The sequence below is a fragment of the Prunus mume genome, linkage group LG6, assembly GCF_029339155.1.
Source record: "Prunus mume cultivar Tortuosa linkage group LG6, ASM2933915v1, whole genome shotgun sequence".
NCBI classification, from domain to species: Eukaryota; Viridiplantae; Streptophyta; class Magnoliopsida; order Rosales; family Rosaceae; genus Prunus; species Prunus mume.
In genome coordinates, this window is record NC_142703.1 from 3,793,900 (window position 1) to 3,815,583 (window position 21,684).

At 39.1% G+C, this 21,684-nt stretch overlaps 2 protein-coding genes across 2 annotated transcripts; both read left to right on the forward strand.

Annotated features, from left to right (window-relative positions):
* Positions 1 to 1,113: 1,113 nt before the first annotated feature.
* Positions 1,114 to 10,231, forward strand: LOC103344016 (DNA topoisomerase 1 beta-like). The gene is made up of 17 exons (XM_089053799.1): positions 1,114 to 1,355; positions 1,462 to 1,540; positions 4,097 to 4,991; positions 5,107 to 5,301; positions 6,018 to 6,098; positions 6,274 to 6,333; positions 6,500 to 6,594; positions 6,741 to 6,897; positions 7,014 to 7,139; positions 7,430 to 7,510; positions 7,612 to 7,702; positions 7,795 to 7,928; positions 8,713 to 8,781; positions 8,876 to 8,965; positions 9,292 to 9,395; positions 9,470 to 9,638; positions 9,844 to 10,231. Exons 3-17 carry the CDS (start codon positions 4,140 to 4,142, stop codon positions 9,910 to 9,912), a joined length of 2,373 nt encoding a protein of 790 aa, XP_088909925.1. The 5' UTR covers positions 1,114 to 1,355; positions 1,462 to 1,540; positions 4,097 to 4,139; the 3' UTR covers positions 9,913 to 10,231.
* Positions 10,232 to 18,821: 8,590 nt separating this feature from the next.
* LOC148915863 (uncharacterized) lies at positions 18,822 to 19,373 on the forward strand. Its single transcript, XM_089055009.1, has one exon. The coding sequence runs from the start codon at positions 18,822 to 18,824 to the stop codon at positions 19,371 to 19,373; it is 552 nt and encodes a 183-aa protein (XP_088911135.1).
* Positions 19,374 to 21,684: the final 2,311 nt, after the last annotated feature.

A 21,684-nucleotide genomic window follows, 5' to 3' on the forward strand; every position in this document is an offset into this window, starting at 1 on the left:
TAATATGAAACTTAATGTTAATGTTAAAATGTATGATAATTTATGCAAAAAAAAATAGGGGATTCAGGGCGGGTATAGGAGATAGTCCCCCGATGGGGATAGGGACGGGATTCCCGAAACCTATTAAAAGGGAATTGGTATTGTCATACCCGGCATCTACTTGACCCGTTGCCATCCCTAGTCAGATCCCCTTGGATAAAACTTAGTTGTTCTTTGGGGTTTATCCCCCATGTCATTGACACCAAAAAAGCAAGATTAAAAGGAATAAGACAAAAAATAGAAGAGGACATAACGTGAAACAAGAAGGAGAAAAATAAAAAATAAAAAAACTTCGAAGGTTAACTATCCCGTTAGTTGGGTGTTAGGGTTTTTCTCATAAAAAAAATTTATAACTTTTTATTTATTTAATAAATTAGGAGTAAATTGGGCTTTTGTTTTTAGGATGATGTGTCAACTTTTAAATCTCTTAGATTAAATTTAAATGAGGTGGCATATGGATAACAAAAGTCAAGCAGATCATGACAGAGAAAATGCAAGCAGACGATCCAGATCCAAAGTGTAATTCGATATATATATAAAAGCAAAAGGTAGAAAATAATAAGACATTCAAAATACCAAAAAATGTCATTGGTTAATGCAAATATTAAGAATTGAAATTATTAATTAAATGAGAATAATATGGTAAATTCATATTTTTTCATATTAAATAAAATTAATATTAAAAAAAAATCGTATAATGAATTTTATTTTTATGGAATACAACTACCTATTATCTTTTTTAATTCTAAAATAAATTTAATTTTTGTAATAAAAAAACCTCTAGTAGGCTCAAGTGCGTGCAGAAAGGCTAATTATATTTAAGGAGGTTCACTATTATACCCAAAATAGGGGGCCCAAATTATAAAAATATCCTATATAAAATGGATTTTAGAAATATACCTAAAGTCCATTTACAACATAACAAAGAGCTTTAACTTCTTATAAATTACAAAAATGCCATTAATTTCTTAAAACAAGTCTAACTCCAAAAGCTTATAAAAAACTCAAAACTCTCAATAGGTATCAAAGTAATTTAATAATCAAAATTAAATAATATAGAGCTAGCTATTATTTTTGGGGGGTTTTTTTGGGTTTGTTTCTTTCCCTTCCTTTCTTTTTCCTGGTCTGAATTTCCTGGTCTGAATGCGCGAGTTAGGTTAGGTTTTCATTCCTCTCTCTCTCTCTTACTCTCAGGTTCTCTCTTCTCCGGCGAAACCCCACCCCCCTCTCTCTCTCTCTCTCTCTCTCTCTCTCTCTCTATTTCGATCTCACTATCAGTCGATCAGCCACCGCGCCGTCTCCAGCCCTGCACGCAGGTCAGCTTCTCTCTCTCTTATCTGTTCTTTTTTCCCTGTCGGTTCTTTGCTCCGCTAACTCTCTCTTTGCTCTCTCTTCTTATCTCGATTTTTCTATGTTTCTCAGTCTCAGTTAATGATCGCCGACAAAATCTATTCCTCTCCTGCGATTTTTTCTGTGGGTTTCTCTCTCATATCAGTTAAAGGTGAGAGCATCATCTTCCTTTGAATTTAGGGTTTATTCTAAATTAAACTTATGTTTTTTTTCTTTTAAATTAGGCTTGTCGATTTGGTGGTTGAGGTTGATGTGATAATATTTTATTTTTTCTGTTAAGGGTTTAGGGTTGTCGAATTAGGGCTGCTACCAATTAGGTTATGTTGTGCTGTGATGATTATTTGAAATTGACAAAGAAATTATGAAATGTTGGTTTCATTAAACTAACTAGGGCTGCTAGCAATTAGGTTCTTCTGTTAAATTATACTGTTGTGATTATTTGGTTGTCCTTGTTGGTTCTGTTTTGCTAAATTAATGTTTGTTTTATGAAATTAGGTTATGTGAAACTACTAGGTTCTGTTTCTGCTGCTGCTATTCTGTTGTTATGCTGCTGTATTAATTATGTTTATGTTTCTTTTTATGAAATAGGTTATGCTGCATGCTAGGTCTGTTTTTATTGGTTAGTTTCTGTTTTTATTAAAGGAGAGATGGACCAATTTGAACACTTGCCTAGTAGTAATGAAGCATGTTCTTCTTCTGCATCCACATCATCACCATCACCTATTATACCAATTCCCCAACCTCAAGTCCAAACACCAACTCAGTCCCAACCTCAAGCCCAAACACCGCCTCAATTGGGTGGTCTTCCACAATTACCTCCTTCCGGGACTAGATAATCATCCATAGAAAATTGGAATCAACAAACGGAAAGAAATTGAAAAATTATTTGTCGAATATTGTCCGTTGTTTTTCAAGAATAGACATTTTCAAATTTCAATACTAAGATGAAATCTTTGAATTTAGGCTTCAAAATCCCCAAAACTGGAGGCCCCAACAAAGATTACTGGAAATTAGTGGAAAAAAAACAGCGAATAAGATAAAAAGCCCTAATATTTGGATTAGGGTTTCAGAAACGCTTCAAAAAGGTTAGAAAGCAAAAAATTACTGAAATAAAAAAGTAATTAATTTTTGAAAACCCTAATTTTTGGATCAGGGATTTTGGATCTAACCTTTGAATTAGATGCAAGCCCACAGATCATTGGCTCCACCGCTCCATAGACTGAGAGAATAAAATTCAAGAGAGAATAACGACGTTGGTACGATAGCCAAGCGGCGGAGAGAAGGAGATTGAGTGTTAGAGATAGAGAGAGTGAGTGAGAGACTAATAGTTGATAGAGAGTGATGGCGGCGGTATGAGGCATAGAACTAAGAGAGTGATGGCGGTGGTGCGAGACTGTGAGTCTCTCATTCACTCTCTCTGTCTCTGATGCTCAATCTCTTTCTCTTTGCCGCTCGGCTGTTGTACCAACGTCGTCATTAGCTCTCAACTTTTATTCTCTCAGTATCTGGAGCAGTGGAGCCAATCATTGGTCAAAATTTGATAAATAGTAATTTTCAATTCCTTTTGTTTGTTGATTCCAATTTTGTTCCAAACGCTGGAATGGAAATTTAAAATCGCAGATTATGGAGGTTGGAATCTTCTGGAGTGTTTTTGGTCAAATCATTTTCTGCCCACTTGATTGCTAATCCTTCCTCACCTATTTTCCCTCCTTCTTGTGTAATTGGGAAGGCTAAAGTAACCCCCAAGGTAAAACTGTTATTTGATTCAAAGAAAAAATCCTTGTTTATATTTCTCTCCTAGCTGGTGTATTTTGTGTAAATGTGCTAATGAAACACTGGATCGCTTATTTATGTCTTGCCCAATTGTCTCCTCTTTGTGGACAAGATGTCAGGAGACTGGGATGATCTAGGGCAATTATGATTCTTGCTATGACTTTCTGGGGTCAGGGATGAATTTCTTTGGAGGAAGGAGGGGTGTAATTCTGGGCTATTGTGCGGTGATCGCGCTGTTCTGAGTGGTGTGGGGAGAGAGGAATAGAAGAATTTTCGAGAATTTGGAGGGGGATGAGATCGAATCAGGTTTTGGACATCGCTGTGGGCATCCACATCCTCTGAATTTAAGGACACGAGCTTGAGTTTCATTCTATTAGATTGGAATGCTGCAATTGTGTTGCTTGTGTTTAACTTAGCCTTTTGTTGTTTAGCTTCCTGCAGCCTCCTATAGGTTAGCTTTCTGTAGTTTTTTGTTTGTGTTGTAGGCCTTTAGGCCCTGTGGCTCCCTTAGCCACAATTCTTTTGCTTTCTTGTCTTTGGCAATAAATTATCATTTCTTTTCAAAAGATGGAAATTTAAAATCGTTCCATTCCAGGATAGTTAGGAAAGGGGATACAATTTCTATTCCTACTCTAGCATTCCGTCCAAACAAATGGGGCCAAGGTGTTTAAGATTTTAAAAATGTAAGAGGAAGTGTGAAACGAATTAAAGAAGCACAGAATCGAAAATTAGCATCATGCCTCGGATTTTTGACTATATGTGCAAGAGTTTATCTCCTAGTGTTATCATATAGTTGGATTTTTAATTATCCCAACAAGAATATTCCTTTTCTTGTCTCTAGATAATGATTTAGCCTCAGATTTTTGGGTTTGAATGTAATTGTTGCGGTACTGTATCCATCTTGAAAATAAGTTTATGTTTTGCATAAATTTAGGTGATATACGTGCAAGCTCAAGCAGAATACACATTGTCGGATAATGGCTGTTCGGACTTCTACCAAACCGAATCTATATGATGATGAGGACGAGAAACCTTTAGTTTTTAAACGGTCCAACACAAAATCTAAACAAAATCACTTAGATGGCCAGTTAAAACAGTTACCAGAACAGAATAAGTCTACCACAATTAAGGAGGAAAGTAATTCTATTGAACATCCTGCTGAAGAAAATAGTGATTCTGAAGATGCAAAACCGATAAAAGCCCGACTGGGGAAACCTTGTGAAGATTCGGATGATGATAAACCTTTATCATCAAGAATTACACCAAAGAAGGTGGGAACTTTAGGCAGTCAGCCTTATGATTCTAAAGAAAGGAAGCCTGTGGCTTCAAAAGTTCAGAAGAATTGTTCCAGCACAACAGATAAAGGCAAAACTTCTTTTGTGATCTCTACTAAGAGGCCTCTAGATAAGGCCAATATTTCTGAGAAGTCCTCAGCTAAAAGGCCAAAAGTTTCAGATTCTTCTACATCTATAAAGAATATGCAGGTATCAGCCAAAAAAGAACCAAAGGAAGAAGATGATGATGACTTCATTCCAATTTCCCAGAGGATTAAGAAACCTACATCAGATAATAAATCACCTGTGACAAAGCAAAAGGTAACAAAAGTTGGCCCATCCTCAATCAAGAAAAAGATCAAGAAGGGCCAAAAAGCTTCGCAATTTTCAAAGTATTCTAAGTCTACTACAGTTCCACCAAGCTCTAATGATGGGCAGAAAAAATGGACTAGTTTAGTTCACAATGGTGTCATTTTCCCACCTCCATACAAGCCTCATGGGGTTAAGATGCTTTATAGTGGGAAGCCAGTCACCTTGAGTCCTGAACAAGAGGAGGTCTCTCTCTCACTGATTTATATTTCCTGCTTCGTATATTCCAATATCTTAATGAATTAAGTTTCCTTTATTCTGGATTACTTTCTTCATAGTTTCTGAAAGTTTTGAAGTGCAGGTTGCAACAATGTATGCAGTGATGAAAGATACAGATTATGTGCAGAAACAAACATTCAGAAACAATTTCTGGAATGATTGGCATAAGTTGCTTGGGAAGAACCACATAATTCAGAAATTGGATGCTTGTGATTTTAGCCCAATATATGACTGGTATCAGAATGAAAAGGAAAAAAAGAAACAGATGAGTACGGAAGTAAGTCAGTGGATCTAATGTATACCCATTATCTAATGAATAAAGCTAACATTTTGAGTTAAATTACAAACCAAATATCATTTTGTATTCGTTAAGTGGTTTTACTTCTTTGATTCATTTTTCTGCATTTCTTCCCCCTTTTTTTTTGTAATAAGAAACAATGACAGACTTCACAACTGTATTCAGCTCAGTTTTATTATTCAACAATATATTTCTGGCGTGTTAGGGACTATAAATGAGAACTATGTTCGAGACTTCTCATTTAGCATGGAGTTACAACTTTCAGTCTCTTCCTGAAGAGATCCCAATAAGGATGCTGTAGTGGCATTTTAAGAGGTCTTTAGGAGTAGGGATTGTCAGTTCTACGTATATTTAACTGGTTAAATGTTTATTGAAAGATGCTTTGTTAATCTATATCACAATAAAGTATTGTCCATCTTTATCCAATTGCATCTCTTCCAAGCACGCTTGCCACGGGCTTCACATCTGTTGTCAATAAAGATACAATATTTTGATAAGTCATGATGAAATATGTTCTAAGTATCACCTGACCGTCCTGTATAATACATCAATTGTCGTCCACAGTTTCCTATGTAATGGAAGTGGTTCATATATTTAGGTCAAAATTGATACATCATTTCATGTTACCTGCTCTGCAGAAGATTTACCTTATGCCTCCTTGTTGCAAAATTTATAAGGCGTTTCTGTTTATGCAGGAGAAGAAGGCCTTGAAGGAAGATAAACTCAAAGAAGAGGAGAAGTATATGTGGGCCGTCGTCGATGGTGTAAAAGAGAAGGTTATCTCTAGCTTTGATTGATTTTACCCTGTAACCTAGGTTGCAATCTGGTTAATCCACTCTGCAATACATGTACAAAATATATGGGTGCTTTTCTGGTGGGTGTGAATCTGGTAGTGGTATATCATCACATGAAAAGTTTGCCAAGTGATTTGTGACTGCAATGTTAATACAGGTTGGAAACTTCAGAGTTGAACCACCTGGATTATTCCGAGGTCGTGGAGAGCATCCGAAGGTTTTTATTTTATTTTATTTTATGTTATTTTTATTTATGATGCAGATTTCTGTGTTGTCCATGATGAGATAGTTTGATATGTGGTGGCTGAGTGTTGAATTGTTTACAATGATTCTGAATTCTCTTTGCATATGTTGCTGTTCTTTCTTGCTATATATGGTATCAGTCGGGGAAGCTGAAAAGGCGGATTCGTCCAAGTGATGTTACAATTAATATAGGAAAAGATGCCCCAATTCCAGAATGTCCCATCCCTGGTGAAAGGTTTTATTCTTCATGATCTAAGTGAAAGAAAAATAACTCATTTACTGTCAAAGATTCAAAGGATAATACTTTTCCTATTAGATTTTATCTCTGTGTTATTTTCATTCACCAATTTGAGTTTAAATTGATACATGTGTCCCGTACAGCTGGAAAGAAGTAAGGCATGACAATACGGTTACATGGTTAGCTTTCTGGAACGATCCAATTAATCAAAGGGAGTTCAAATATGTGTTTCTGGCACCTAGTAGTTCCTTGAAGGGGCAAAGCGACAAGGAAAAATATGAGAAAGCAAGGATGCTGAAGGTGTTCAGATGGAGATATGCCCATAAGCTTTTTATGATAGTAGTTTATTATACTTTTGGATAACATAGAAGATGCTTGTCAACATATTGATGAAACCCTGTTATTTTTGAGTGCAGGACTACATAGGAAACATCAGGGCTGCATACACTAGGGATTTTACTAGTAAAGATGGTACTAAGCGGCAGATAGCAGTTGCTACATATCTCATTGATAAACTTGCTCTCAGGGCTGGAAATGAGAAGGTGTAGTGTGTGGACTTACTTCAGCTGTGCATAGAAGCAATTGGCCTTTTTTTTTGTTGGTTTTGGTTTTTTTTATGTCTTTGTTTTTTAACAAGGTTATGTAGGCTAACAAGTGATGTAAACATTAGCCAGACCATGGAAATATACTCTCCGGGTTCAACAGAGTGGTTTAATACAGCAATATGATCTCTGTAGCTAGAGCAAGCATGACAATCAAAGTTAAACCATTTGTCCACAAAGAAGTGGATGAAATTGTTTGTGCTTGAATTTTAATGGTCATTCTAATGCAGGACGATGATGAAGCTGATACTGTTGGTTGCTGCACTTTAAAAGTAGAGAATGTAAAAGCAATTGCCCCTAACTCGTTGGAGGTAATCCCTTGCTTTTGTAGAAATTTAAAATCATTGCTGGTAGTTTGCCAGTATATTATCACTAGGAAATGACCAGTCAACTCTGTTTTTTATAATTTCAGTTTAACTTCCTTGGTAAAGATTCAATCAGATATGAAAATACTGTTGAAGTTGAGATTCCTGTTTACAAGGCAATTATACAGTTCCAGATTGGTGAGTAGGTGGCTTTCTAAATTTCATATTTCCTTTTTTTCGTAATAGAAGCTCACAAAATATGTTTGACTTTCTTTTCCTATTTGCTTCAGGGAAACGTGGCTGTGATGATCTCTTTGACAGGTTGGATACCAGTAAATTGAATGCTCATCTAAAGGAACTGATGCCTGGCCTTACAGCAAAAGTGTTCCGTACCTACAATGCTTCTATTACATTGGATAACATAGTAAGTTAATGTGGGCCTTCACTGACTTTGAACCTTGTATTGCTCTTATATGTTTTATATGAGAGTTATGATTTTTGTGTTTCAAAAGAAAATTCTAATCGCAAGGCGCTTTCGTAAAGATTAGGGAACTACTATGTTTTACATATACAAACCTGTACTGCAGTGGTGCAGTTATACATTGCTGACTTACAGTTGAGGGAAACTTTAAAAAAATTTACTTCATGTGTATTTTATTAGTTGTCAAAGTAGATTGAGGTTGATCTACATGTTTGCATTATTTTATACACCAAATTTTCATGAATAGGAGAATACATCAATGCGTAGAAGTTGAGGCAACCTCCCTAGATCATTTAGTTGTGTGATTTATATAGATTTTTTTTTTAAAAGTTTGAGGTGGCTTTGTCAATGGTACATTATCAAAAAATTTAATTTTTTTTTTACATATTTCCATAAGGCATATAAAAAACAAGGTATTGCGATGATTGTTGACTAGAAACTGTTTATCCATCTGATGACTGTTGTGATTGCAAAATATTCAGTACAGTCAAGATACGATGTACATTCATCATATTCCCCAATCCTAGTTACGTAGATATTGGGTCTCATCTGTATGTTGCACAGCATTAACAATGATAATAGTCTTGGCTTGTTCTTGACTTTTAACACCTTTTCAAGTTTTATTACTTGTGTGGGTCACTTTCTCATTATCCTGCCCATCTCCCTGTTTCAGTTTCCTGTTATGATAATTCTTCTCTTTTTCCTTTTTTCCATGGCCTGATGACAGTTGAACAAGGAAACGAAAGAGGGAGATCTTTCAGAGAAAGTTGTTGTTTATCAGCATGCAAACAAAGAGGTATAGCAGTCAGTCCCTTGAGAATTTGTACTGAGCTAATAGTACTGTTCCTTTTGACTCAGTGGCATCTACAATTTTTGGCATTTCATTGCAGGTTGCCATAATTTGTAATCATCAGCGTACTATCTCAAAGACTCATAGTGCACAAATGTCTAGGTTACTTGAGAAGATTGGTAACCTTCAGGTAACGACCTTATCTGGGGCTTCACAAAAATGTTATGGTCATGCTTGAACACTGAATGGCGTAAGGGGAAAAATTTAGAGTGTTAGACCAACTGCTCTCTTTCTCACTTTTCTAAGAAGGAAAGAGGAAAATTTAAAAACAGAAACCTCTGTCTGACTGGGTTTATAAACTCATGAATCTTAAAATGCATGTCTATTTCTTGCTTGGGAACTAAAAGAGGAAAATTTTAAAACAGAAACCTCTGTCTGACTGGGTTTATAAACTTACGATTCTTAAAATGCATGCCTCTGTCTTGCTTGGGAACTAAGTCTCTTATTGGATTGTAGAGCATCCTGAAAGAGCTGAAAACAGATTTGGACAGGGCTAAAAAAGGAAGGCCCCCACTGAAAGATGCTGATGGGAAACAAAAAAGAAATTTGACCCCAGAAGTGTAAGTTTACTTGTTTGCTTATTTGAACCAATGTCTGGATATGGCCTTTTATATTAATTTTTGGATTGACACAGATTAGAGAGGAAGATAGCTCAAACGACTGTAAAGATTGAAAAAATGGAACTGGATATGAGAACCAAAGAGGATCTGAAAACAGTGGCATTGGGAACGTCCAAAATTAACTATCTAGACCCTAGGATCACTGTTGCATGGTGCAAGCGACATGAAGTTCCAATTGAGAAGGTAGGCTCTTGTGATTTTGTTTTCGAAATAAATAATATTAGCAATACTTAGGCTTCCATTTCTGATTCTTTGAACAAAGTGGAGGTGGATTTGTGGGTGGGGTGCATATATCTCCAATTATAGTGATATGTACTTTTCATTTGGTTTAGATTGGCTAATTGTTTGTATGCCCTGCTACATGCTTGACCATTTGCTATTGACACAGATATTCAACAAGTCTCTCCTGGCAAAGTTTGCTTGGGCAATGGATGTCGATCCTGACTTCAGATTCTGATATTTGGAGGTGTTGCTCGCATAGACGCCATCCCCTCCATTTCAAATTGAAAGAAAGAAAAACAAGCCAACCTCACTTTTGATCCTTTATAGAACATCACATTTTTCCCGTGTTTTTTCTTTCGGCGGAAAATTCTTGTTGTATGTTAATTAATTTAGTGGCTGAGTTGCCTTCCCCCGACATTTCATTTGTCGTCTCCTCTCTTTCCTGGATTGCAGGAATAGTTTATTTTACACTTTGAGAACCTTCATACTGATTCTAAAGATGTTTGAGATGCATATATATTGGGAATCTGAGATCATCAGAGTTGTACTGTTTACTTGTTTATCTTAGTTTTCTAGGATCCAATCCTGGTGCTGCAAGGCTGTTCAAGACTGTCAGGTCCGCGTTGATTTCTCTAATATTACTTCGACTTGTATATTTGTACCAAATCTTCGATGATGTGATTACTTTGAAAAGTATAATGATGTGGTTGAGAATGTGAAGGTGGATGGGACCAAATCTTCGATATGTAGAAAGAAAGCTAGTAAAAAAAATGGATTTACTTGGAAAAAGAAAGAGGGAAAGAAACCTCCTGCTTTCGGATTTTGAAATTTGTATTGATTTTGTATTATCGCATTACTGCAGCTTTATGAATTTTCTCCCTTGTTTTATTTTTGGTGCAGCGTTTTGCTTTACTCTTCTGAATCAAGAGAAACTTTCTGCTTTAAGAAATTGTCTTAAAATTTCAGCCGCCCAATTTTCAAATCTTTGGATCAGTGCCTGCCTGAATTCATAATCATATATCGTTTATTTTAAAGTGAGCGCAATAGCAGGCAGAGAAGTTTGAGAGTACACCAATCTCTCCGACCCAAAAGGTTTCAAGATAATCCTCAATTTTTATCAAGGTTTTAACTTCTCTTAGTTGTGGAGGGGTAATTTGGTCAACAAATTATTTAAAAAATTCATTTACTTTTGAAAATAAGCGATAGTATATTATTGATGAACAACAAACAAAAGTACAAAGTAACTATATGCCAAATGTGGGTAAATCTTTTCCAGTCACCAAACACAACAACATATTGAATTAATCAGAGAGAATTTGTATACACCAAAAATTTTCCACACAGGCCCCATGAGAAGTGTTGATGTGGCATGGTCCCATTTGGTCACAAGCTAAGCCCAACTGACCAGATTCCAAACCCAAGATAAAGACCCAGCTTTAAGGACCCATGACCGTGACAACAGACTCGACCTAAGTAGAGGTTTTCAGCCGAAATGACGAAAGCCACAAAGCCCAGTAAAGGGACAGGCTGAAACCATTTAGGCCCAAAGTCTAGAAACACGGCACACGGCCAATTCCAAATAGTAAAGACCCAAGGCTAGGAAAATGGAAGTCTTGATTAGTCTCCACAATTGCCATATGGAATGACCATGTCACTTAACAAAATATCAAGCAACCACATGCAAACCGACCTTTTGCAGCTCAAACCATGCGAGTGCTTGGGATATGTGATTGAGACGCATCGCCCATTTCACTCAACTCTGCACCACGTTCGCCTCGTCTCCTAGTTTTTGGTTAAGCCTAGGCCGAAATGGAATGCGACCTGCACTCAGGGCCGAGGTCTTACACGTGCTAAATTCACACTGCGCAATGCCAAACCATCGCATTTCTGTTCCCAATATCCGACAACATGCTTGGAAACTCACTTCAGGCAAAGATTCGAGAATGTCAAAGAATATCAAAGCCTAGAAACTAGCAACCGAGGCAAATGACCTTTCTTATTTCGGTCGTACTTTATCCCACATTGGCCAACTCATAGTCTACTCGACCCAAGACGCTAGCGCATGCCTTGAAAGAGCCATTACCCCTATACATAGAAGATCCTCATCAACAAACTAAGGGTACAAACACCAAATCAAAAAGCCATAATGAGCAAAAACCCTCTTTGTCTACCATGTCAAAGATTTAAATGCTTTCTAGGAGTAGGAATAACTATCTGTAACTCTTGAAATCCTAGAGCTTGTTCTGGGTGAGTGGGTAGTCTCCATTTCCATCAATCTTTATATAAACGAGAATAGTTCTTGGAGATACCAACATTGCTTTAAGTCTTTTATTGAACACCATACTGTCGATCCATTCAGGTTCCCTGTATACCCGCATTTCTTAAGGAGTTTGAAATGACAGTGCTAACAAGCCCAGTAAAGCCTATCATCATCGAGCTACCAAGTTCGGCGACCCCTTCAGTCAATCCGCACTTTTCCAAGAGAACCCACCGTGCTATTGAGCCTAGTGCCACCTTCGACCCGTTGTTCTACCGAGCCTAGTGCATCGCCGAGCTACCTAGTTCGATGACTCCATCAGTCACCTTACTATCTCCATAAACGGCATTGTAGCTTAAGTCGTGAACTTGAGGGCCGAGAACTGTTCCTCACTAGGCCATAATCATTTTATGCGAAGTAAGATCTAGGCGCACTCAACCACTCACCACATCCACTCATTACAAATCGCACTCTAGGCCGACTCAGCCCACGTGTTGGCACGCCTGCACATTGGACCACACCAATCAGGACGTCTGTGATATCCTTCATCCACTCGGCCTAAGAGACACTAGGAGGAAAAGATTTGGACGCCAACAATTCTGGCACGTTTGGTGGGATCCAATGGGATCATTTCAACTACCAACCAGTGGGATTTTATGCAAACTAAAGTAACTGGTGTGAAGACAGTTAACATGAATGTTGAAATCTTGATTTAGCCTCAAGATACAACAACTGCAACTGTTATGCCTATTGAAGCACAAAGTTGCATGATCCCAACCTCATAGATATCGACCGCTACGACCGACTTCTTTTTCAACCGGCCTAACTCTGACATGTGGAACTTTTCAGCGTGTACATTGCTACAAGTGTTCCAACCTGAGATATAGTCTTTCTTGAAGGAGGCCGTGGTAATCCATGGTCTACGATTGGAATCCTTAATTTGGCCGGTCTGGAAAACATGACTGCTAGCATATGCAGGATACTCTAAGAAAGGTAACCCTATCACCTAAACGGCGATTTCCCGACCAAACTGCATGAGCGAGATTCGGGTAAGAGCCATGAATTACCTCGGGAGGACCTCAGTAAATCTTGGCCTTGCCAAACGAGCAGCTTGGCGACTTTTGTCCTGTACATTTACAACCAGGAGGGCAATCTCATCTCCAATCGTTGGTTTAATTCAGTCAGTTTCTAAGAGTCGATAAAGCTTAACAACATTGGAAGACCGATAAACTAGTCGAAAAACGGCAAAGTGGGTTGAACCTACAAAAGTTTGGCAAGTGTGATACAAACCTGGAGCATTTTCAAACAACGGAGCCACCACCATCACAAAGGCTCCAATTGGAAGATGAACAACGCATGATCGAGGACGGCTTGACCCGTAAGCAACCAGAGAGGCTGAGATATGTTTGGCCTTATCCACTAGAGGTAGATCATGTGCCATATCCTCGGAACTACTATATACCAGATTTCACATTATTCTCTTGTGATTAAAACTTGTCATTGGTTGAGCATATTGGCCGGTTCTCGTCAGTGTGGAGAGGCGGTCTTCAATGACTTAAAATTTAGACTATTCGTCCATTCACTCATTGGCCTGGCATTTTCGTGGTTCACCAACCTACTACCGTACTTGGTAAGAAATTTGAAAGAGATGAAGTGCATTTTCCATTGGCCAGGATGAACCAAATTCCCAGTGATTCACCTAGAGCCTATTTATTCAAGTTTAATACAAAGGAAAGACAACGATGAAAGTGGATACCGAGCTCTTACTGAGGGCTCCACTAGCGTGGTTGACGTTCACTTTCCCCACTCAGATACCCAAAAGAAGCAATTCTTGTAGACAGAAGGCTGATCTGACCATGGCCAATGTATCAGGGAAAAGAAAGAAGAAATCGCCATCAGTCGAAACCCAAATGGTTGATACTCCCTTCCCCACTCAAATACCCTAGAGAAACAATTCTCCTAGGCCGTAGGTCGATCTGACGACGGTCGACGTACCAGGGAAAGGGAAAAAAAAGTGTCATCGATTGAACCTGCACTTTATGGGATGTATGGAGGAGATCTAGGAGGAACGATCGAAAGCAAGCAGAAGAGAAATATACCTTGAATCTTCTTGGTTAGTTTTGAAAAAGGTTGGAGTATACCCCAACTAAGCGTCCTTGGACATTAACGTGTTTCAACGGCTCGGAGAACACTTGCTAGCAATGGAGGTCGAACATGGCCAGAATACCCGAATTGAATCACGGATGGTAAAAATTTTCAAGCCGTCAATGGTTCATGACAACTGTTGGAATTAGAATACTGCGATGGAAGGAATGTGTGAGGTTCTACTAAAACACAGCTCAGAAGACTATAGAGGTAGGTGCAATTGGCTAAGGTGACCAGGCCCTGACCAAAGAAATGTGAGAAGAAGCACACAAATCCTGCCAAAGAAGTAGTAAAATTGGCTGAGAACTCAGCCAAAAAACCGTTGCTTGACCATAAGAACTAGAAGCCCATATGAACTCGGACGTAAAAGATGCAATTGACGTTTTCCCTAGAAGAAACCCTTATTTCTCTCAAACTGGCTTGGATTTCCTGAAGGAATTTCACTGATAGGAATTAGGAGTTAGAGCCAAAATTGTAAAACAGTTTTGGATAGTTAGTTAGCCACGTGTCAAGTGTTAGTTGGGGAATCTGTTACAATTACTGTTGTATCCTTGAAGGTGGCTTTATTACCAATTTGGGGAGCCATTGTACGTATTGTTGAGAAATATACAGAAAACATTCTTTGGGTTCCCTCTGTTCTTGGTTAATGTCTAAGGTCGAAAGATAGAGTCTTATCATTGGTATCAGGCCATTGATCCTCTAAGCTGTTCCTTTAGTATATGACCCGTGCTCGAGTTCGTACTTGTGCGTTAACAATGGACGCTCGTGTTGCTGCGCTACTGAAACCTCTAATTCCAAAAACCAAGTCATTTTGGAAACAATTCAGCGTCTTTTTGAGGATAAGTTCGCTTCCATCGACAAACGCCTCGATTCATTTGATTCTCGTCGTGAGGGTTTTGCTCAGCCATTCCGCCTCCATCCGATGACGACGACGGTGGCGGCTCTCGGTGGCGCGGAGAGGATCAGAGGAAGGAAATGGGTTTTTCTTCGAGAATCGGATGCCCTTTGTCAAGATCGAATTTCCCAGATTCAGCGATGGGGATGATCCAATTGAATGGATTTACAAGGCGGAGCAGTATTTTGATTACTTTTCGGTGCCTTCTGAGAAAAAGGTAAAAATGGTTTCTTTCCATCTGGATAGTGAGGCTCTGCAATGGTATAAATGGGAGGAATGTGCTTCTTCTTTGTCCAAATGGGAAGATTTTACCAGGGCATTTTGTAGAGAATTTGGCTCTCATGGGTTTGAGGATTTTGCAGAGTCACTCTTTAAGCTTCGTCAAACAGGTCCCTTAAAGGATTATATTGCTGAGTTTCGACGATTGGCAACTCGAATCCGTGATCTTAGTCCTATTTTTCGATTGAGCTGTTTCGTTGGAGGATTAAAGGAAGAACTCAAGCATGATGTCAAGTTGCTTCGTCTTGCTACAGTTCATGAGGCCATGAATTTTGCTCACGAAGTGGAGGCTAAAGTTCAGAAGTTGAGGTATGCACATTCTGCTGGAAATTTTAAGTCAAGATTGCCTTTTTTACCCATTCAAAATGATTTAGTTCCTGCTAAAAATGAAGTTGGTCCTAGGAAGGATATGCCTGTCAAGAAATTAACCCCAGAAGAAATCCAATATAAACGGCAGAATAATCTTTGTTTTTATTGTGATGAAAAATTTGTGAGGGGTCATAAGTGTGCAAGGAAACAAATCTTGTTGTTGGATATGGGTTATAATAGTTCTGAAGAAGAGGAAATAGTTCATGAATTACAACAGATTGAACAAGTGGCTGAGGTAACTGCTTGTTGTATCACAGCTTGTGCTTTGTATGGTACTCCTGCTCCTCTTGCTATTAAGACTATGAAACTCACTGCTGTAATTAAAAACTGTCCGGTTGTGGTATTGTTAGACTCTGGAAGTTCTCATAATTTCATCGATCTTGGCATGGTTAAGAAGTTGGGTTGGAAGTTAGATCAGTCTCATATTTGTGATGTCATGATAGCTGATGGTGGACAAGTTCAGAGTAAGGGTTGTTGTGCTGCGGTTCCTTTAGCCATCGGGACTTATGTATATACCTCTGATATGTTTGCTTTGCCATTGGGAGGCTGTGACATTGTGCTTGGGGTTCAGTGGTTGAGAACTCTTGGTCCAATCTTGTGGGACTTTGAGAGATTAACTATGAAGTTTTGGCATGGGAATGAGCAAATCTGTTTGTCCAGTTCTAAGCCTCAGCCTCCACAGCCTATTTCTTGTCAACAGATGGACAAGTTGTTGCATTCAGGTTGTTATGGTGTGATTCTTTGTGCTGTAGAATGTGAAAATATGGCCAAACCCGCAGATGATTTATCCTCACCACAACAGCATGAATTGCAAGCCTTATTGGATTCTTTTTCTGCTGTCTTTGGCACCCCAACTACACTACCTCTTGTGAGAGAACATGATCATCGGATCCCACTAATTTCTGGTTGTAAACCACCAAGCATTAGACCATATGCTTATGGACCACTTCAAAAGTCAGAGATTGAAAAGTGTGTCAAGGAGCTGCTGGACTCTGGATTTATACGAAACAGTCATAGCCCTTTTTCTTATCCTGTTTTGTTGGTCAAGAAGAAGGATAGCACATGGAGAATGTGCATGGATTACAGACAGTTAAACGAGTTCACTATAAAAGATAAGTATCCAATTCCACTTATTGATGATCTGTTGGATGAATTGCATGGGGCAAAGTATTTTTCCAAATTGGACTTGAGGAGTGGCTATCATCAGATCAGAGTTCATCCAGAAGATATTGAAAAAACAGCTTTTCGGACTCACGAGGGACATTATGAATTCCTTGTTATGCCCTTCGGTTTGACAAATGCTCCTGCCACATTTCAAGGTTTGATGAATGAGATTTTTCGGAATTGTTTACGGAAGTTTGTCTTGGTATTTTTTGATGATATTCTTGTTTACAGTACTTCATGGTCAGATCATTTGAGGCATTTACATACTGTTTTGGAAATTTTAAAGCATCATCAACTTTTTGTCAAGATGTCCAAGTGTGCCTTTGGAGTTTCTACTATTGAATATTTGGGTCACATCGTCTCTAGGCAAGGAGTTTCAGCTGATCCTTCCAAATTAAACGCAGTGGCTGACTGGCCTGTACCTACTTCTGTTAAAAGTTTGAGAGGATTTTTGGGTCTCACAGGTTATTATCGGAAATTTATTCCTCACTATGGTAGGGAAAGTTTCCCTTTGACTCAGTTAACTAAGAAGGATGGATTTTTGTGGACTCCCGAGGCTACTGCTGCCTTTCACAGGCTCAAGGAACTCATGTTATCTCCTAGGGTGCTCGCCTTGCCAGATTTTACAAAACCTTTTATCATTGAGAGTGATGCTTCTGGATCTGGTATAGGAGCTGTGTTACAGAAGGCGAGCCTATTGCTTTTACCAGAAGACTCTTGGTCCTAGAAACCAAGCCCTTTCCACTTACGAGAGGGAAATGATGGCAATTGTTCATGCCATCAAGAAGTGGCATCATTACTTACAAGGAAGACACTTTATCATTAAGACAGATCACCATAGTCTTAAATATTTTCTCAATCATAAGGCTCACACTCCTTTTCAGCAAAAATGGGTCACCAAGCTTTTGGGCTATGATTATGAGATACACTATAGGCAATAGAGTGATAATAAAATAGCTGATGCTTTGTCTAGATTTCCTATCAGTCACAGCTCTTCTATTGACCAAGTTCAAGTCTTTGCCATGGACAACTTGCCCATGGGAACTGATGTTTCTGGGCAGTATATTGAGAATTTGGCAATTACATATCCTTATCACAGTTGGATGGATGATTTACGACGGTACAATGAGGGTGATCCTTGGATTCTTAGTAAAAAACATGAAGTTCTAGCTGTTGCTGGTCTTACACAATCCCCTCATGCATCATCTCTTTCTACAACAAATCAATTACTCAAGTTTCACATTGACAATGGTCTCCTTAAATATAACTCCAGAATAGTCCTCAGTCCTGATTCGATTTGGAAGCCCAAAGTTTTTGCTGCTCATCACTCAGTTCCAACGGCTGGTCATGCTGGGTTCTTGAAGACTTATCAAAGACTTTCTCGGAGTTTTTATTGGCCAGGTATGAAACATGATGTGCAAAAAATGGTAGCTGAATGCCACATCTATCAACAACATAAGTATGAAACTGTGACTCCTGCTGGATTATTGCAACCCTTGCCTATACCGGATAAGGTGTGGACTGATATCTCAATGGATGTTATTGTTGGCTTACCCCCTTGCCAAGGGAAATCTGTCATTTTTGTAGTAGTTGATTGTCTGAGCAAGTATGCCCATTTCATTGCTTTATCCCATCCTTATTCAACTGCTACCATTGCTCAGCTCTTTGTGGACCATGTGTTTAAGTTACATGGTATGCCTAGCTCCATTGTTTGCGACAGGGATCCAGTATTTGTTAGTGATTTCTGGAAAGAATTCTTCAAATTGCATGATGTAGCTTTACGGATGAGCTCTGGTTATCATCCCCAGACTGATGGCCAAACCGAAGTGGTTAATCGGTGTTTGGAGACCTATTTGAGGTGTTTTGCTGCTGCTCAGCCCAAAAAATGGTTGCTTTGGTTATCTTGGGCAGAATTTAGCTATAATACAGCCTATCATACATCAACCAAGTTAACCCCATTTGAAGTTGTTTATGGTCAGCCCCCACCTGTTACACCATGAGCCAAGCACTACAGATTTGCCAATGTTGGCGAAGCATGGCTGCCAGAGACAGAGTGTTGACCTTGCTGAAATCTAATCTCCTTATGGCACAGACTCGAATGAAGACTCAAGCTAATAAACATCGCTCTGAAAGGGAATTTCAGGTTAGGGATATGGTGTATTTGCGTTTGGTACCTTACCGGTTACAGTCCTTGGCTGCTCACTCATACCACAAACTTTTGCCCAAATTTTATGGCCCTTATGAGATACTGGAGAAGTTGGGACCAGTGGCTTACAAACTCCAATTGCCTACTGGTTGTAAGATCCACCCTGTATTTCATGTTTCTTGTTTGAAGAAGCATTTGGGAACTCACGTGACTCCTTCGTTAACATTACCTCGGATTACTGAAGATGGTATTGTGCAAGATGAGCCACTGGCTATTTTGGAAAGGAAGTTAGTCAAACGTGGTAATGCTGCGGGGGTGGATGTCCTAGTACATTGGAAGGGTCACACACCAGAGGATGCCACATGGGAGTACTACCATGACCTACAGGCCAGATTTCCAGAATTCATTGCCCAGGTTGAAGCTGCTTTCAATTCCAGATGAATCATGTTGCAATTGCTGTAGCAACTGTTTTTTGTTCTAATAAGTTTTCAATGCTTGTAAACTTAGCTTCAAAGGGAGGGGTAATGATAGGAATTAGGAGTTAGAGCCAAAACTGTAAAACAGTTTTGGATAGTTAGTTAGCCACGTGTCAAGTGTTAGTTGGGGAATCTGTTACAATTACTGTTGTATCCTTGAAGGTGGTTTTATTACCAATTTGGGGAGCCATTGTACGTATTGTTGAGAAATATACAGAAAACATTCTTTGGGTTCCCTCTGTTCTTGGTTAATGTCTAAGGTCGAAAGATAGAGTCTTATCATTCACAAAAGATATTCGACGACTGATTTCTACGGCATGATCCAAGAATGCCAAAAGATTATTGAGCTGGCCCTTAAAAATCCACAGGCCGAACGACTTTTGATCATCAAGAGCATAAACCCAGCAAGTTAGGCCATCTATCAGGCAAACTGCGAGGTCAAGGCCAAAGGTTTTTCGTCTTATCAACCTGATATGAAAAAAGGGTGCAAGCCAAGGCCCCAATCACTACAAGGGATTTGGCTTTCCTACGATAGTATTTTTCAATGGCCTCGGCCGACACCTTTCTGAGTTTAACCTTTGAAGAAAAGATTTGGGTCAAAAGGATAGATGAGTATTTAGAAGCTAGAGATTCTTGGTTCGAAGCTTTAAAGTTTTTAGAGCGAGAAGCTAAATAAACCAGGAAGACAATAGATGAAAGGTCAAACTCGGCTGACGAATCAATAAGGGAAGATAAATCAACACCAAAGGAGAGTTCGGCCATCATGGTTCGATTGTAGAAGCCAATAAGGTCGAAGATCCTTGCTCGAGGAGATGAAATATCAACTTGCGATAGAAGAAATAGATTCAGTCGAAAGAGACCCGACCAAGGATCTCCAAGTAGCCAAACTTGACGAGCTGTATTCTTTTCTTGTAAAGTGAGACGAGGCCGAAGTTGACAACTCCTTAGTTTTAGACAAAGTGGACATCAACATGGTGATGATTTTGCCTTATGAATTCCTAGCTCCCGAAGGTCAAGTCAGCTCTCTTAATGTCGATGTATATGAAAGAAGGCCATGTTCCATACCAAGATCACCGGAGGATCTCCTTGCACTGGCTTTAAAGGAGATAATCCCTATGGATGGGCTGAACATACATAATCATCTCGAGCCATTGCATATCCTGGCCCAGGTCGATGAGATGCCATTGTACAAAGTTTTTGTTGACTGCGAAGCCATGGTCAATATTCTCCCATGTTCGATGATGAAGAAATTGAGCAAAATGGAGAAAGACCTCATCCCAAGTGGGGTCACTATGAGAAGCTTCATCAGAGACAAATCCAATACCAAATGAGTGTTGCCATTAAAGATAACTGTGGCCAATCAGACACAAATATCGGCCTTCTATGTTGTAGACTCGCATGTCAACTACAACATGCTACTAGGCCAAGATTAGATCCATCAAGCGAATTGCATACCTTCCTCGCCTATTCAACTATTGTTCTTTTGGGACGGCAAGAAGGTGTCAATTCACCCTGCCGACCACAATCCATTCGATGTTCTTTTATGACAGGTTGAGATATATGATGATGATGTTGGCTAGATCACTTTGACCAGACACGATGCAAGTAGCCGACCTACAAGAATCTCAGTCTAGAATGTTCTTGAATTAGGCACCGAAAATGTTTGTCAGGACTCGGTGCGCGAGGTGTTGATAAACTTAACAAGTTTTTATAGAGTGACACCTCAACAAGGGAAAAAGGAGCAGCCACGATCCTCTACATGATGGAGCGACTGCTTGAGCATTGGGCCGAAGAATCACTACAACCGAACTCGGCCATGAATCTAATCGAGTTTTTACAAGAAGCTGGAGATGGTGAAGTTTTGAACATTGAAGACCTCGATCTAGCCCCAGTTGAGATGGAGGATAGTCGTCTCGAGGTTAAAGATCCATTAATTGAGATCAACGTAGGAACTCAAGCCTACCCACAACCTCTTTTTGCTAGCACACTTTGAGTTCTAAGTTGAGCGAGCAAGTTGTAAGTTTACTTTATGAATACAATGACTATTTTGCTTGGCGTTACCATAAGATGTCAGGATTACGAAGGGGTTTAGTGAAGCACGAACTAAGAATTAAGAAAGGATTCAAACCTTTCAACCAACCAGCACGACTGGTTTTTTACCGAAGTCCAAGCAAAGGTTAAGGAAGAAATTGAATGGCTCCTTTAAGTTGGCTTTATACATGTATAGAATAGCTTGCCAATATTGTTCCGGTAATGAAGAAAACTGGTGACTTAAG